This window comes from Phalacrocorax carbo, chromosome 15, assembly GCF_963921805.1.
Source record: "Phalacrocorax carbo chromosome 15, bPhaCar2.1, whole genome shotgun sequence".
In the NCBI taxonomy this organism is placed as follows: domain Eukaryota; kingdom Metazoa; phylum Chordata; class Aves; order Suliformes; family Phalacrocoracidae; genus Phalacrocorax; species Phalacrocorax carbo.
Window position 1 is genome coordinate 8,085,211 of NC_087527.1, and position 14,941 is coordinate 8,100,151.

At 51.1% G+C, this 14,941-nt stretch overlaps 1 protein-coding gene across 3 annotated transcripts; it reads right to left on the reverse strand.

Moving 5' to 3' along the window:
• Window positions 1–1,265: 1,265 nt before the first annotated feature.
• MVK (mevalonate kinase) lies at window positions 1,266–14,918 on the reverse strand. Of its 3 annotated transcripts, XM_064465942.1 has the most exons (10): window positions 14,768–14,915; window positions 14,546–14,693; window positions 13,389–13,536; window positions 11,978–12,133; window positions 9,034–9,137; window positions 7,930–7,975; window positions 7,065–7,155; window positions 6,494–6,610; window positions 3,213–3,366; window positions 1,266–2,868 (listed from the first exon to the last, which is right to left on the reverse strand). In XM_064465942.1, exons 1-10 carry the CDS (start codon window positions 14,843–14,845, stop codon window positions 2,717–2,719), a joined length of 1,194 nt encoding a protein of 397 aa, XP_064322012.1. In that variant the 5' UTR covers window positions 14,846–14,915; the 3' UTR covers window positions 1,266–2,716. The 3 variants fall into 3 exon arrangements, with proteins under 3 accessions (XP_064322012.1, XP_064322013.1, XP_064322014.1); XM_064465943.1 differs by lacking the exon at window positions 13,389–13,536 and having other exon boundaries at window positions 14,768–14,918; XM_064465944.1 differs by lacking the exons at window positions 14,546–14,693; window positions 14,768–14,915 and adding an exon at window positions 14,280–14,536.
• Window positions 14,919–14,941: the final 23 nt, after the last annotated feature.

Below are 14,941 nucleotides of genomic sequence, written 5' to 3' on the forward strand. Positions count from 1 at the left end.
TTATCACAGTGCTTGTAGCGAGGCCCCTGTGAAGCCTTTGATGGAGGCGGGGAAGGAGAATACAGAAAGGAGGGAGGGGACGCTCCCCAGCTCGCAGATGGAAATCCGTGCTTACTTCTAACAAATTGGGACTGCCTCCAGCTGCTGACTTGGGCAGTTCTGGTCCCTGCAGCACAGGGAAAGCTGAGCCAGGCTCTGACAAAGCCCCTGCCTGCACCACCCTGGGCCTGGGGCTGCGCAGAGCGGGCCGTTCCTGCCAGAGAGTCTCACAGACCCCTGCCCACGGCCGCCCTCTGCCCACCCACACCTGGACAGGGCAGCTGCCGCCACAAACCCTCACTCAGGCTGGGAACATCACCCACCTCCGCTCCAGCAGGCAGCACAGTGGGACGAGCAGACGCTGGATGAAACCTCCAGAGGCAGCCGGAGCCTTCCCTGGAAGGGGGGCTTGCAGCCCCCGAGCGTGCCACGATGCTGCACCCCACCATGCCTCAGATCACTCACATGCCTCAGGTGCCGGGCTCAGCCACCGTCTTCCTCTGTGTCACTTCTGCGCCTCCATCACACCCACAAAGCAGAGGCCGCCGAGAGAAGGGTGCAAGTTCGCAGGCAAAAGCGGCCCAGGTTGCAGGATGCCGCGGTGTGTTCCGGGTAGAGCCGAGGCCTCCCGCTACTGCCCTGCCACGGCTAGGAGGTGAAAACCAAAGCAGGGACAGCTCAGCCAGCTGCGCTGTGCAGTGCGGGGCACAGGCAGCTCAGCGGGATGGTAACAGGAGGCCCCCACACCACCCTGAGCCGGTCAGTTGGTCCACTTAAATCACCAGTTTTAATTATGATTTAAATGAGCAAATCAAAATTTTTATTCCACTCTTCCCCTCCGTACTCCTCCAGCGCTCTTACTGTGACTGCGAGGCCGTCTTCCGAGGGAAGCAGCTAATGAGGATCAGCCCCAGACATGTCGTTTTGAAGCGAAGTTTCTTTGCGCTAAATTTGGCATTTCTTTGTGCTAACCAGGAGAAACTACAGACACATTTAAGTGGTTATAGAGTCAACACGCTTCCAGATACTCACATTGATTACACTGTATTAGAAAATGGTAAATTATTTATCAGGCTTTCTGACTTGTGATTAGTGTAAAGCCGTTCTTGGATGCAAATTGGAATTGTAATTAGACATGTAGAAACTCAGCATCTGAAACCCGTTTTTATTGAAGCAGTGGAAGGTACATTTTTCCTTTTGTATCCGGCATAATTATCAAAGAACACTTTGCACATAAAAAACCCATCAATTTATTAAAACCAGAGACAGTTTTACATCTGAACAACGAACTAAAGCTGGTCATCACAGTGTCTGGATTTTAGAGCTAGTACATCTCAACTTCTCAGACTCGATTTTTTTTTATTCCGCACTGGAAGAGGAAGGCAAGCTACCCCACCACTGCCAATTTATTACTCAGCTTTGAATGCAGCAATTCTTGAACAGAGCTACACTTTTAAAAACTCCTAGACAAACAAAACACTGATAAAAATCTCTTTGGCAGGTAGAAGAGACCACAGCCACTAAGAGTCAGCTTATTACTTCAAGATACTCAGGCTTCAGACACTTACCTGCCCATTCCCTTCAGTTCTGTGGTAGCACTCATTAAAATTTCAAAAGTAAAAACTGCATTTACATTTGTGTAATAAGTTTAAATGCATTTAGGTTTTATAGTTTGCCAGTTGTAAGTTCTGGTCAGCTTTTGAGGAGGTGGTTTGGGGGTGGTTTGTTCCTTTTTTGTTGTCCTGCTCCCCCCCCCCCCCCCCCCTTAAACCCAATTACTTCCAACTAACCCGAGCTGGTGTGTGCTGTCACCGACCGCCCTCCACCCCACCCCAGCCTCCCCCCGCCCTGGCAGTGGCGTGTTTTACACACCCAACCACAGGCAGGGTCAAGGACATGCTCGTTTAAGGCTGAAGCATGAGACATCCCAGAACAGCTACTGCAAGAGGAAATGTTAAGACATTGCTTGCCTTCAGCCACCCTCCTTGCAGGTGACAGTTGCTGTTTGAACTACAGCCTGGCTACGGGACACTGCTTATCAGCCCAGGCAGAGATGATGGGAAAGAGTGAACACAGTGATAATATCATTAAAAATGTGCTGTTTCTTTAATTTTAATTATCCAACTCAATTAGTATCAGGTAAGAGCCGTATTTAAAGGTTTCCACTCCACTGTGAAATGCAGTCCAGCAGAAACAGAGACCTGAGCGTCAAGCTCTGAACTGCCAAGATGCTTTTCACCCAAAAACGTCAAAGCGCTCTGTACATCCACCTTGCCAGCCTCACTGCCCGCCCTCGCAGGGCACCAGGGGAGAAGGGAAGATACACCACATGCATCTGAAGCAGCAGAACCAAGCAAAGCGTCATTATCCGTGCTGGAATCCAGCCAAGACCCTCTCCTCCTGCCCCTTGGGATTAGCACAGCAGTTAAGTAAATTCAAAATAGGATTTTGAGACCCTGGGTCAAACTCACACCTAGCCCACGTGCAAGCAGTTACTCCCGGGTCCTCATTGTAGCCCCCACTCCCAATGATACCAGGCCCAAAATTGGCTCCGCACCCATGTCGAGAGGCCCACAGCCACACAGGAGAGCACGAGAGAAGTTTCCAGGCATCAGGGTGCACAGAGCTTTCGCTCCGAGGACACGGTGCCAAGAGCTGTCTTGCCTGAGGCAGAAGCTTAACTCTCAGAGAGCGCGTGCAACACTTCGGCGTTTAAAGACGAGGAGGAATGCAGGGTCACTCCGGGGGCCCCAATATTGGTCTCCCAGCATTCAAATCCACAGGCACATAAGTCTCGCTTGGCTGCTTCCACGGCCAATGGGGAGGTGTCTGCCAAGAGCAAGGCAAGAGCAGCCAGTTAGTCAGCTAGGCCACTGCAAGGAGACTGAAACAGGCCACTGTACGTTTAAACACGTGCTCCCTGGAGCAGGGCCAATGCCCTGAAGATCTGACACACATAAATGAACGCACTGATTCACCCCTATATGAAACACTGCAAACCACGCTGCCAGGCAGCTCTGCTAGACACCATCCCACACTCATGATGTGGCTTCACATCCCACCACAGCCATATGAGGGCTACCATCACATCCCTCTGCTTCCAAACCTGACCCCACTGGTAGGGCCACGTGGAACAGGGGAAGGATGCCCAGGGCAAGCAGAGGGTTACTGACCTGGTCTCAGTAGGGTGATGCCACAGCCGCCCCCGCCAGCCCCGGTCAGCTTGCTATGCAGGCCGTGGGATGCTGTCACCCGGCACAGTCTGTCCAGGGAGGGATGGCCGACTCCGATCACATTTAAGTGGTGTTGGTTTATATCAAAGAGTTCCTAAAAGCAACGACACACACGAGATGAGCATGCATGGAGATAGATAGAGGCTCTCCACAACCACGGCTCCCTCCCCAGCAAGGTGCAGGGGAGCTGCCCTGCCTTCCCAGTCACCCTTATGGAACCATCTCGTTTCTGCAGGGAGCTTGGCCACCAGCATGTCCCGGGGCCTGGAAGCACAGGGCAGTAAGGTCAAGGCTAGGGTCTGAGCTCTGCACTGCTCATCTGTCCCTGTCCCCCTCATGATTTGTGCTGCTGCTGCCCACCACAGTGACAGTGGTACAACAGCTTCTGGACCTCCTTGCTCAGGGAGGACAGAGAAAATCCTGGTCATCACAAGCTGCCAGCAGGCATTTATTTCAGGTGCTAAATCAGAGCTCCCTGCCTCCCGACTGCTTCACCTTTCCCCTGACACACTAGTGTTGAGCAGGAGACTATGCAAGCCCCCTTGCTGGCCGTGGGAAGGGCACTAAGCCAGCATCTCTCATTCCTGGCTGTCACCCTGCCCTGCAATCCATCCAGCATAACTAAATCCAGGGGACTTCTGACACAGCCAAGTCCAAAACGGTATTGGTGGAGAGGCGATGTGGAGTTACCTCCCCTTGTTTGCATTGTGCAGCACTTTCCCCTCCTTGCAGGCAGGGCCTGGGCTGTGAGCCAAGGGGCCTCTCACCAGCACCATGCTGGGAATCTGGCACCCAGCTCAAGTGGGGTCGAGAGGGTTCTCCCTTCGGGGGAGAACAGTGCAAGCCACTCTCCAAGCAAGGCCACCCTCCAAGCAGAGCTGCCCAGCTCTGGTGAGCTGCGAGTGCATCTCTGCCATGCTGTCCCAGCCAGCCACAAACCCTTATGGCTCCTGGAGAAAGCTGCCACAGCAGCAAAGTCCAAACGGCCCAAGAGATGGACAACAACACACAGAGGTGGGAATTACAGCTTCTATCCTCCCAGTACTAGAGGTGAGGAATTAAGGAACAAAGGGAAGGGCTTGGCCCGCACTCTGAGCAAGCCTGGAGCAGGGCCAGGAACAGACACCAGGCCCTCAAACACTGCAGCACCCTCCCAGCTCATCAGCACCATCAGTGGAGGAAGCTTGTTCTCAACAACACTGGTCTGACACCCTGACTCCATCACCTCCCTGGCACGTGGCAGCTGTTCCCCTCGCTGTCCCAGAGCGTGTCACAAGCAGGGAGCCAGCTGAGATAGGGAGACTTTCTGGGACCGGTTCTAACAGGAGCCCTGTGCTCCCCACTCCAGCCAGTGCCACCCCACGCTTCTCTGCCTGCAGCTCACAGTGAGGTGGGAGGGACACTGTGCACAGGGAGCAGCGGGAGCCATGCTGCAGTGTGACAGGTGTCAGTCACCTCACCCTCCCTCAGCTCCACATGGGTCTCCTGCCAACACTACACCGGAGGGGACGATGCAGAAATAATCCCTCTCCCCGCCTCCAGAGTGCTTCTGTACCACATTTAAACAAATACGAGGAGATGAATTAGCCAGTCGCATGCAGAGCGCATACATCACAAGTTCTGTGCTGGGTTGGACAGACGTCCATCTAGAGGCCTCTTTATATGCCTGAGTGAGGGCTCAGCACTGCCTATGATGATCCAAGACACCTGTCATATCCTGATCCAAAATCTGCCAGGAATCGGATGACAGCTTATGACACAGTAGACTAGTTCGATGGTTCAAATGCAATGCTGTCCAGAACCACACATTTCAGAAACAGCCAAACATATATATATATGCTGCATATAATCAACCGTGCCTCTGAGGGCAATTCAAGCACAAGACGAAACAAGAGATTCAAGACAGAAACCTGCTCACTGCAGCGCTGCTTCCTGAGCATTGTATACAAGCCTGCTTTAGCATCTTTCATGTGAGGATCTCAAAGCACACTTCAAATTAGCCCTCCTCCCTGAGATCTCCTCTGAGCAATAATGCATTAAGGTGGAGAGGAGTTGTCTGAAGTTGCACTGCAAACAGACTCCAGATCTCCCCCAGCTGATGCCAGCTCAGCCCTCATCAGGGTCAGTCCACCCTGATGCGTACAGAAATGCACCACCCTCTTGGTGCAAAGGGAGCAGAAGGACTTTGCTATGAATCCCACTGGACATCCCTGTGCTTGCCCCAGTGCTAGCAGCAGCTCCCCCACATGCAGCAAGGTGCAACACCTAACAGAGTGGCCCTACACTGCTGCCACAGGTTGAGCTGGGACAGCAGCTCTCTATCCCACCCCAGGGCTCCCTCCTGCACCTCCAGAGCACGCTCACGGCTGCAGAGGGAACAACCTACCAGCAAGAGCAAGGACAAGCAGAGGTCCTCCTGTGAGGACCTCGGGGAGGGATCCAGATGCCAACAAGGAACCGTACCGCTGGTACCAAATGGTTCTTGACCATCCAAGTCACTTGGCACCCAGGACCAGGCCAGGTTTGCCTCAGCTGGGACGCTGCCATACATCCTTACCCCACGGTTATATGAATCAGTATTACAGTGCTCTCAGCACTGCAAAAAACTTCTTCCACTTGGAAGCATGTTTCCCCCCACCACAGCAGCCTCTTCTACTTTGAACAAAGCCAAGACAAACACAGATCTTTGTATGCACCTCATGCATCAATGTCAGGTCAGCTCTGGGCACAGCTCTGTTTGTTGTTCTCTGGAGCCAGGATGAGCGCAGAGCAATGGGAGCTGGCTCGTAACCAGTCCATCACAAACCAGTGGCTGCTGGGCTCTCTGCTCTTCACTCCAGCCTTGGCAATGACAAAGCAGTTGCTTCACAGGCAGTGACTGCCAGAACGAGCGTGGCTGGCCCACAGCGCAGAGACGCAGTGCCTCAGCCTGAACTCTCTTCATGTTTCTTAGCAAAGGGAAACAAAACCTCCAGAGCCACAGGTCGACAAAGCGCAAGGCCCACTCCCTCCCTCCCTGCGCACCACTGTGGAGAGACACCAGCAGCATATTCTGTCCTTGGCTCCAGGAAGGGCATTAAAAGCAGCGCACAGACCATGGCTTCACTCGGATCTGAACATTTCCTGTTATCAAATTTTTTCTTAGACCTAATGTTCTTTAAATGACATTTTGATGTTCAACAGTAACAGTGTCTAAAAATACTGGCGAACAAGCCCCTTACCTCGAGCACAGGGTAATACTCTGGTGATGGATTTGCAGGCATCGCTTCCAGAACACTTTGGCACTCCTGAGAAATTGCATCGATGGAGTCCAGCACCGGGTTCATTATAGCAGGGAACTGAGAAGGGGGGGAGGCCAGATGTGAGAAGACTGCTCGCTAGTCCTTTAATACCACTGTGATAAAACTGATCCCAGTCTCTTGGAGCTGGAGGACTCCTCACCCCACTCAGGCCTACTCATTCATGGAAACCCCCCCTGCAGAGCAGGGCAACGGTAAGTTGCTCCCACCTGCAGGAACTGGAGGAAGACGGGGAAATGGGCCAGAGGAAGAGACTGGTGATTTTTGTGGCAAGCCCTGTCAAGAGAGGGGGGAGGCAAGCTGAACTCCCATTCCCAGGGCAGCTGGGTTTTAGCTAGCAGCAGGTAGGAAAGCAGCAACCACAGGAGGGATCTCCTAGGAGATCCCCATGAGACCTGCAGTCCCATGTGAGGAGATCTAAGCTCGTGATGGTTATCGCCCCCACCCTGCCCCAGCACAGATGTCCATCCCCGCAACCACATGGGTGCTGCACCTTCAGGATCTTCTCTTTGACACCAGCCACCAGGACCTTGGTGCTTCGAGGGACTTTTGTGTTGGTCAGCAAAATCCTCAGTGTTGGTACCCTGGAAGCAACAGGAGACATCTCCTTACCTCTCTCCTTCACTGTCCCCCCAGCAGCCCCCAAGGCCCAGACAGCTACAGTTTCTTCTGCCTCAAAAGGCCTATTTGAACAAGACACCCAAGATACGGAGTCCCATTAGTTTTAAAAAAGTTAATCAGGTGCTTGAGTGCTTGCTGGGTTTAGGCTTTTTCCTCTTAAATGCAAGGAACAACTGTACTAGTGCTATAAATAGGACTGTAACGTATTTACTGAAATCCATGTTTTTCAAGCAAATTTTTTCCTTTGAAATACTATCTGTGAGACTAGCCAGCAGTAGCCATTAGCTGCTAATAGAGCAATTTCATGCACTGTGAAAGATTTTAATGGAGTCAGATTATACTTCATTGGCAGGAGGCAGAGGGAACATGCAGGACCTGGATTTGTCTCTGCAGCTTGGTTTTCACAGGTAAATAAAAAGTTCCCCCTCCCCACAACGTCATTTGCTGCCAGGAGCAGATCCGTTCCAGCTGCCCATAATGCCATGAAATTAATATTGATCCTTTGTGCTGTGTTCATCTAATGTCAGATAATGACCAACCATTTCATTGTTCCCCCGTCCACCCCAAACCAAGACACCACTCAAGCTACCCACACCCACAGCAAAACCTGGCTACAAAGCCCTTCCGCCACAGTTAGCGATCTCCCATCAATCTCATACCCTACGAGATCTACCCGGTGCCTCTTTGACATATTCCACCCACTGTATATAAGTGTTATTTTTAAACTTGACTATTACCTCTTTAATGGTGTGATTTTTCCTGATTGGTATCTCAGGGCTCCACCTAAAGTAAAATACATGCATTGTCTCAGTACATAGTGAGCTGAGAGATAGCACAGTGTCGTAAGAGACAGAAGGTCTTTCATCTTTAGAACTTCACCCAGAGCATATGACAGTAATTGCAAGAAACACCAGCTAAATGAACCATGTTCTCAGACAGCATGAATCTGCCTAACCCTGCTGACTTAATGAGAGGGTCTGGCCGGACATAATTAACCCAATGCCTTTCCCTTTGCTCTCCTCCACTTCAGGATCACATTAAATATTTTTTAAAAGGCAAAGAGTTTGGCCAGCACTCAATCTTTACTAAAAAAAAAAAAAGAATCAAGCAGCGATTCCCTGGGGCAAAGGCAAGCATGCAGGTTTCAAACTGGACCAAACGTGCGTACTCTTGTCAGCAGCCGTCCTTTGGCATGGAATTTCATTGTCCAGAAGGAATGTCTCACTTGGCTCCTACTTTTACAGGGGCATTGCGATTAGGTCTCATTAGAAAGATTATTAAAAGTCTCCAAGGATGCTTCCAAAACTCTTGGAAGTCTCCACTAATTGAAACTAAATGACAGCTGTCCAACTGCATTTTCTACTGCATTATCCTTGGGACAGGATTAGGTTTCTTTGTTCACGCCAGAATGTTTAAGTTTCAGTTATTTGCAGCAGGGTCTCTGCCCCACAGCACTTGCCTGGGGGACACAGGTCTCTGGTGTTACTGCAGCCAGTCCCCAGCAGCCCAGTTGGCTCTGGTCCCAGCTTACAGATGGAACAAACTAAGACAAGGAAAGACTCCCTCTACTTGGGTCAAAGCAGGGACCTGAATTTGAGAGCTTCTGGTCCCTTTGCTGCACCTCAGTGCAGTGAGGCACCCTGCTCATCCAGTGTCTCTACAGCAACCCAACCAAGCCTTATTGTTTGGAGAAATGCAACTTGTGGCATCTGCTCACCACCTTCCCACAGCTGATGCATGCTCTGCAGTGGAGAATGGAAACATGTCTCCTGCTCTGCCACACCATCAGCCTCCCCTCAGCACCTGTACTTAGTGCCGGGGCGCAGCAAATACACACGTACCCCAGGTACCAACAGCGTTATCCACACCCGAGGGGTTGCCATGGATTACCCGCTCCCCTTGGAACGCCCAGCTGTTAATCAAAGTCAACTCTTCTTCTGTCCACCTGAAAGGCAAGAAAATTACTCCAACACACAACCAAAACGAGCACATGCAGAGTGACAGAGAGAAGCACCTGAGTCAGCGAGAACCATCGAGGCACTCAGTTGTTATGGGAAGCCCCAGCACCACAAATTCCCTCCGTCCACTGCACTCTTCCAGCAGACAGTGGGCATCCCTGTTCACAGCACCTAACTGGCACTCAGCGCTTTTCTGCATGGCAGCATGTAGAACACATCCAGCCCCACGAGGGGAACTGGCACTGCTCCACAGGCAGAGACAGTATGAAGGGCACGACTGCTACCCTGTGCTCCCGCTGCAGGCCGTCAGTGAGGGAGGGAGCAGATTTGGGGAGAAGATCCTAGCCCTGGCCTAGTGATATAAAATTTAATGAAATATAAGTCCAGACCTACCCCCACCTCCCTGACACTGCGTGTTGCCACACATCTTGGCTTGAGATCCTGCTCACCAACAGGCAGGATGGTGTATTTATAGACACATAAGGCATGATGTGAGGAAAGAATAGTAAAAGTTGCATTTCACACGTGCAACTTGAGCCTCTAATTGCCAGCTGCTCAGCTGTAGAAGCCTCACAAATTGGGTCAAAAGGTGTAGTTAGAACTGATTTACTATCTCCAGCAAAGACTTTGATTTTTAGGGGTTAACTCCTAACACTTCAAGCCTCACCGGGTGCTGGCACTTAGAGCACAGAAAGGAACCAAATGCAGATCCAGAAGGTGTTATGCTAAAAACACAAAAACAGGTCTTTCTCTTGTCTTAAAAGCAGTCACATAAATTGCTAAGTGCTAAATGCTGGCAAGAAGAGTTTGGTGCTGGGTCAGACTCAGCAAGGATCAAGGCCCCTGACTGAACATACTAATTAACGGGCTGTAGCAATATAAAAAGCAAACACAGAGCTGCAAGCTACAAAGCAACTGCTGGCGTCAACTTCACCGCAATTCCACTACAGTCATTTCTGCCCCAGCACCTCTCAAAACCCCACCGCTCTGGGCCTGTTTCTGCAAGGCATGCACCCACACAACCACCTTCAGAATTCACCAGTCTATTTCAAACCTTCTCACTCACTCCACACTGAAGGACTACCTCAAACCCTGGCACCCCAAGGGAAGCTTGTCACCCACAGGGAGCCAGCTAGCCCTCCTGCACCCTGCTGTAATACACTTAGACTCATACTTATGCACTTCTCTGACCCTCCCCTGGCACACAGTGCTGCCTGTCCTGCATCCCAAGCCATTGCTGAAATGGCCTAATGCACAGTGGTATCAGATATCCCAGCATCAGTGATGCTCTGCAGAGATCAGAGCTCGTGTTTGGTACAGCAAGAACATGGATTCAACAGATTTTTAGAATATGGGACCCAGAACAGGTATTACATGATGGAGCAGAGGCACAAACACGGATTTTGGAAAAGCACCACACAGTCTTACATCAAATAATGAGAACGGTCACTGACCACTGCCAAAGCAAGGCAGAAATTCTGAGAGCCACCTGCTATCTGGAAGCTGCTTCCTTTAACTCCCCGCTTCCCTGGGCCTCAGCTGAATGTCTTTATCCATCTCCACACACCTTTCATTTCACTTGCCAATATTTAATCTGTGAAGCATTCAGGAAAACAGCTCACACCACCACTACTTGAAATAGAAGCACAGTTTGCTGTAAACCACTTGTTTTTAATCCTCTTTGAGAGGCTGTGATTCTTCTCTACACAGGAGTCATCATATCACGCTGTTCTTTTCTTGCGACGTTAAGCAAAAACCTTCTGAAGTCTGACACCCCCATCTCTCACTTACCCCTCTGCATGCCAGCTGGAAGAAAAAAAAAATTACGCTGTATTCAAGCTGAAGCTAAGACATGCGAGCAGGGAATGAAGACATCCTCGCTGCCTGGTTTGGAACTGGCCTTTCATTTCTCACGCTGCATGACTACTTGGGAGATTTGCCTGAGCACAGCATATGAACTGCTCCACTCTAGGAACGAGTTTCTGGGTCAGGCTGCAAACTCTTGTTTTTGAAGCAGAACAGTCACCCCCTCTTGCTGTCTCACTTTCAGTCCCACACAAAATCCACAGAAGCCAGCCATAAAAGGTTGCACCTGGCACCAAACGAACAATAGAGGGTTCTGCTTCTCCAGCTGTGATATGCATCTTTAAACAGAGCCTCCTCAGACACACAGCAGAATAGACCAGTTTTTCAAGACTGAACTCCAAGGGAAAGCAACCCAAGGGCAGAAGGAAAGAAACTCCCTTTCACCAGCCACTGATAAATGGGAAACTCAGGCCGGAGATCAGAAGGAAATGTACCACATGCAGAAAAAAATCCATGTGAAAATGCAGAAAAAAACCCAGAAAAGATCCTCAACTCCTTGAGGACTCAAAGCAAAACCTGGAAGATGCTCAGGGAGAGAGAGGAAATAGAGGTTAAAATTCACCACATAAAAGCGTGTGTTTTATTTGCTTGGCAAAATAAAGCTTTTTGTTTGTTCTTAGTATGTACATCTTACACTAGACAAGGGAAATGGTGCAAGTTCTAGCAAGCCTACATCCAGTTGCTTTTATCAGAAGTGAATTGTAAACATGTGACTCAGGTCAGAGCCCTGGGACAGCATGTCTCTACCGCTGGGAGCACAGGGCAGCAACAGGAGAGGATGGGAAAGGAGCTGGGCTCAGGGTGCCACTGCTGTGGCTACAGCCAGAGACCAGGAGTTGGCCAGAAGGACCAAGAGAGGTGTTGGTGCCAGAATTTGTGCAGGAAAGGAAAGATGGGGCACAGAGAGCAGAGCTGCCCTGGGGCCATGCACCCAAAGCAGGGCGGTTTCCCAGATGCTTACCTGGCTGTGGACTCTCCCTCCTTCAGAGGGCAGGAGATGGCTCCACACGCTGTCAGCAGGGCCGCTGCCAGGCAAACAGCATAGGCGGCACTTGAACCCAGCCCAGCTCCCGTGGGCAGCTCGGACCACACCAGTATGTCCACACTCGGAACATCTCTGAAACACAGGATGTAACACAATGACCTTGAATTCCATCTTGAGACAACATTTCCAAGGCAAAAGATGCCAATTAGTACTGATCACAGGAAAAGCTGGTTGAAAACTGGTGACATCAGCACATGCGTACGCATCCGGCACACAGGGCTTCACAAGTGCTCAGTTAGCACAGCTGAGTAGCCTTGCTAAGCCATTGTACTAAAACAAAGCCTCACTGAATTGGATCTATGATTAGCACAGCTTGTCAAGCTGCTAGCAGGGGCACTTAGTAACTAAATACTTGAGTAGCACCATAAAGAGACCCTTCAAAGATTGTAAACATGATTTTAAACATATTTCTAAATAAAACCTAAATAGTCCAGATCCAAAACCACATAGTTACATCCCACTGGAGCAACGAGCTGATGGGGAAGATGAGGTACGTCAATATCGGTGCCCACATGCCCCTTTTCTCCACTGCATGTGTCCGGGTTGTGTCACAGACCCTAATATCAAACCCAGGAGCTTTTTGCTGGCAGGTGAGTGACATGAACTATGAACTGATGGTTTCAGAGCAGGCTGATGACAGCCCCAGTGCTACCGCCAAGCAACTCAGAGACTGCGAAGCAAACCACAATGCAGCTACACATCATAATTCTTTAACCTTTGATTCCTTTGCTATTAATGTTGAAGTCTGGTTCTGACTTGGCTTAAAATAGCAAGCGGTGCTGCATCAGACATTGCCCTGAGCACTTGTCCAGTAACTTACACTGGTATCATCAACAGTGTTGGTCAACTTTGGAAACTGCAGCAGCCCTGAGCTGCGGTTACCCCAAGTTCTCATATTTTTAGGGATATTCAGCCTACAAGAGGGCTCAGACAGCAAGTTCACAGCTCATTTCTGTAGCAGTTTTTCTAACCTAAGCCAGGATGAAACAAGCTGCTGTGGGACAGAGGGATGTCTACCTCTGCTGCTGTTGACTGTGCAGGAAGGGTGCGATGAACTGCTCTGACTTAAGCACCTCAGAGCCAGATGCCTAAATGAGAGCAGATGATTCCCAGCCCACCAGCTTGGGGCACCCCACCCACCCACCCAAACAGCTCAGCTCTGAAGAGCATCTCCTGAGGCACTCAGAACCTAAATCAAGTGTGATTCCTTGTAATTTTTCATTTTGCCTCAAAGATTTTCTCCTGGTTTCTTCCTGTAAAATTGTAGAAGCAATTAATGGTGAACAACAGTCAGCATGTTTATTTTAGGGCAGGAAGAGAGCCTTACCCATACTTAGCCGAAATAGCCAGGCACATATACAGAAAGGCAAGGGTAGCAAGGCTCTCAGGAGCTGAGGCTCCAGCAGCGATTCCAGCAAACTCTTTCAGTGTATCCAGCTGTTCTACGCTGGGGGGCTTAGATTCATCAAAGTCAGCTATGGAAGCAAGCAGGGGAGAATTTAAACACTTAGAAACCAGGGAATTGTTAAACTTGAAAGCAATTTTTACAAGAGCAACATCTCCTGTTATGCTAGTCAGAAACAGACTAAGCCAATTTCAGATTTCACCTGCAAACTTTCTACCTGAGGATTCAGAATAAAATAGCAAAATTTCCACCAGCCACACTGAAAACCCAGTGTTTCCACACCTGCATTTTATTACAGCAACCATCTCCTTGCTTACACTTCCCAGTACACCCAATTTCACTATGTAGAACTTGGCAAGTCACAAACTCTTTATTAAAGAACACAGATATCCTGATGTGCTTCACAAGAGCCCAGACTCCAAATAGCCAGGAGCAGGCATCAGTGTGAGAGAACATTTGGTCAGTGCTAAGAGAGGTTACTAATGCTCTAACCCAGCACACTTTGTTCTGCTCCTGCTAAGCAAACAGTGCCCATGAGGGTCCCAGGAGTTAACGCCAGGTACTCAGGATAGAAACGGCACAAATACCAGTCCACCTGGTACAAGATACTGTAGAGATTCCAGTGAGGGCTGGCAAGAGGCAGAAAAGCAGGAGAGGAGGCCCTGCATCCCTGCCTTCCCCTAAAGCTCTCAATTCAGAGCAGCTTCAGAGAGACTGCTTTTTGGCCCCCCATCAATAATACACCTGGACGTGGTCCCTGGCTGGCCTCCATAGGCCACCTGAGCAGCACCACTAGAACAAGCCCCTGGGAACCTGAAACAGAGGGAGGCAGCCACAGCAAGGGCCGCTCGCAGGTGCCAGGGCATCAGGCAGGTCGCAAGGGGCGCACAGAGGGAGCGCAGGTGTCTGGGCTGGGGGCGCGAAGGGACACACACTGAGCGTGGACACAGGTGACAAGGCCCGGCAACACTCTGCAGGGGGAACAAACATCACCCTGAGGGGTCCCAGCGCCCAAGGCACTGGGCAGGGCCGAGCACGGGCTCACGGACAGCGGGTCTCCTCCTCCTTCCAGCGCTTGCCTGCAAACCCCCTCCGCAGGGCCTGGAGGCGAGGGGTGTCCCAGCTCCTCACCACGCCGACGCCGGGCAAGCGGACGCACACGCTGCCCTCGCTGCAGGGCCGCAGGCGGAGGAAGGTCCTCAGGTCCAGCGCCACGGCCAAGGCCACCTGTGGGCGAGAAGCGGCGTCAGGGAGGCGAGGGGAGCGCCGGGAGCCCCCGGGGACGGCGGCAGGCTCCTTACCTTGCCGTGCACCACGGCGTGCTCCCCGTGGAGGATCACCTTCCCGGGGGCGGACAGCACCAGGCTCCGCTCCCGCATCTCCCCCGGCAGGACGCAGCACCTCAGAAGGCCGCCTCAGCCGGCCGCCTTCAATCATGCAGACTGACAGCGCGGCTCGCCAACAGGAGCCACGCT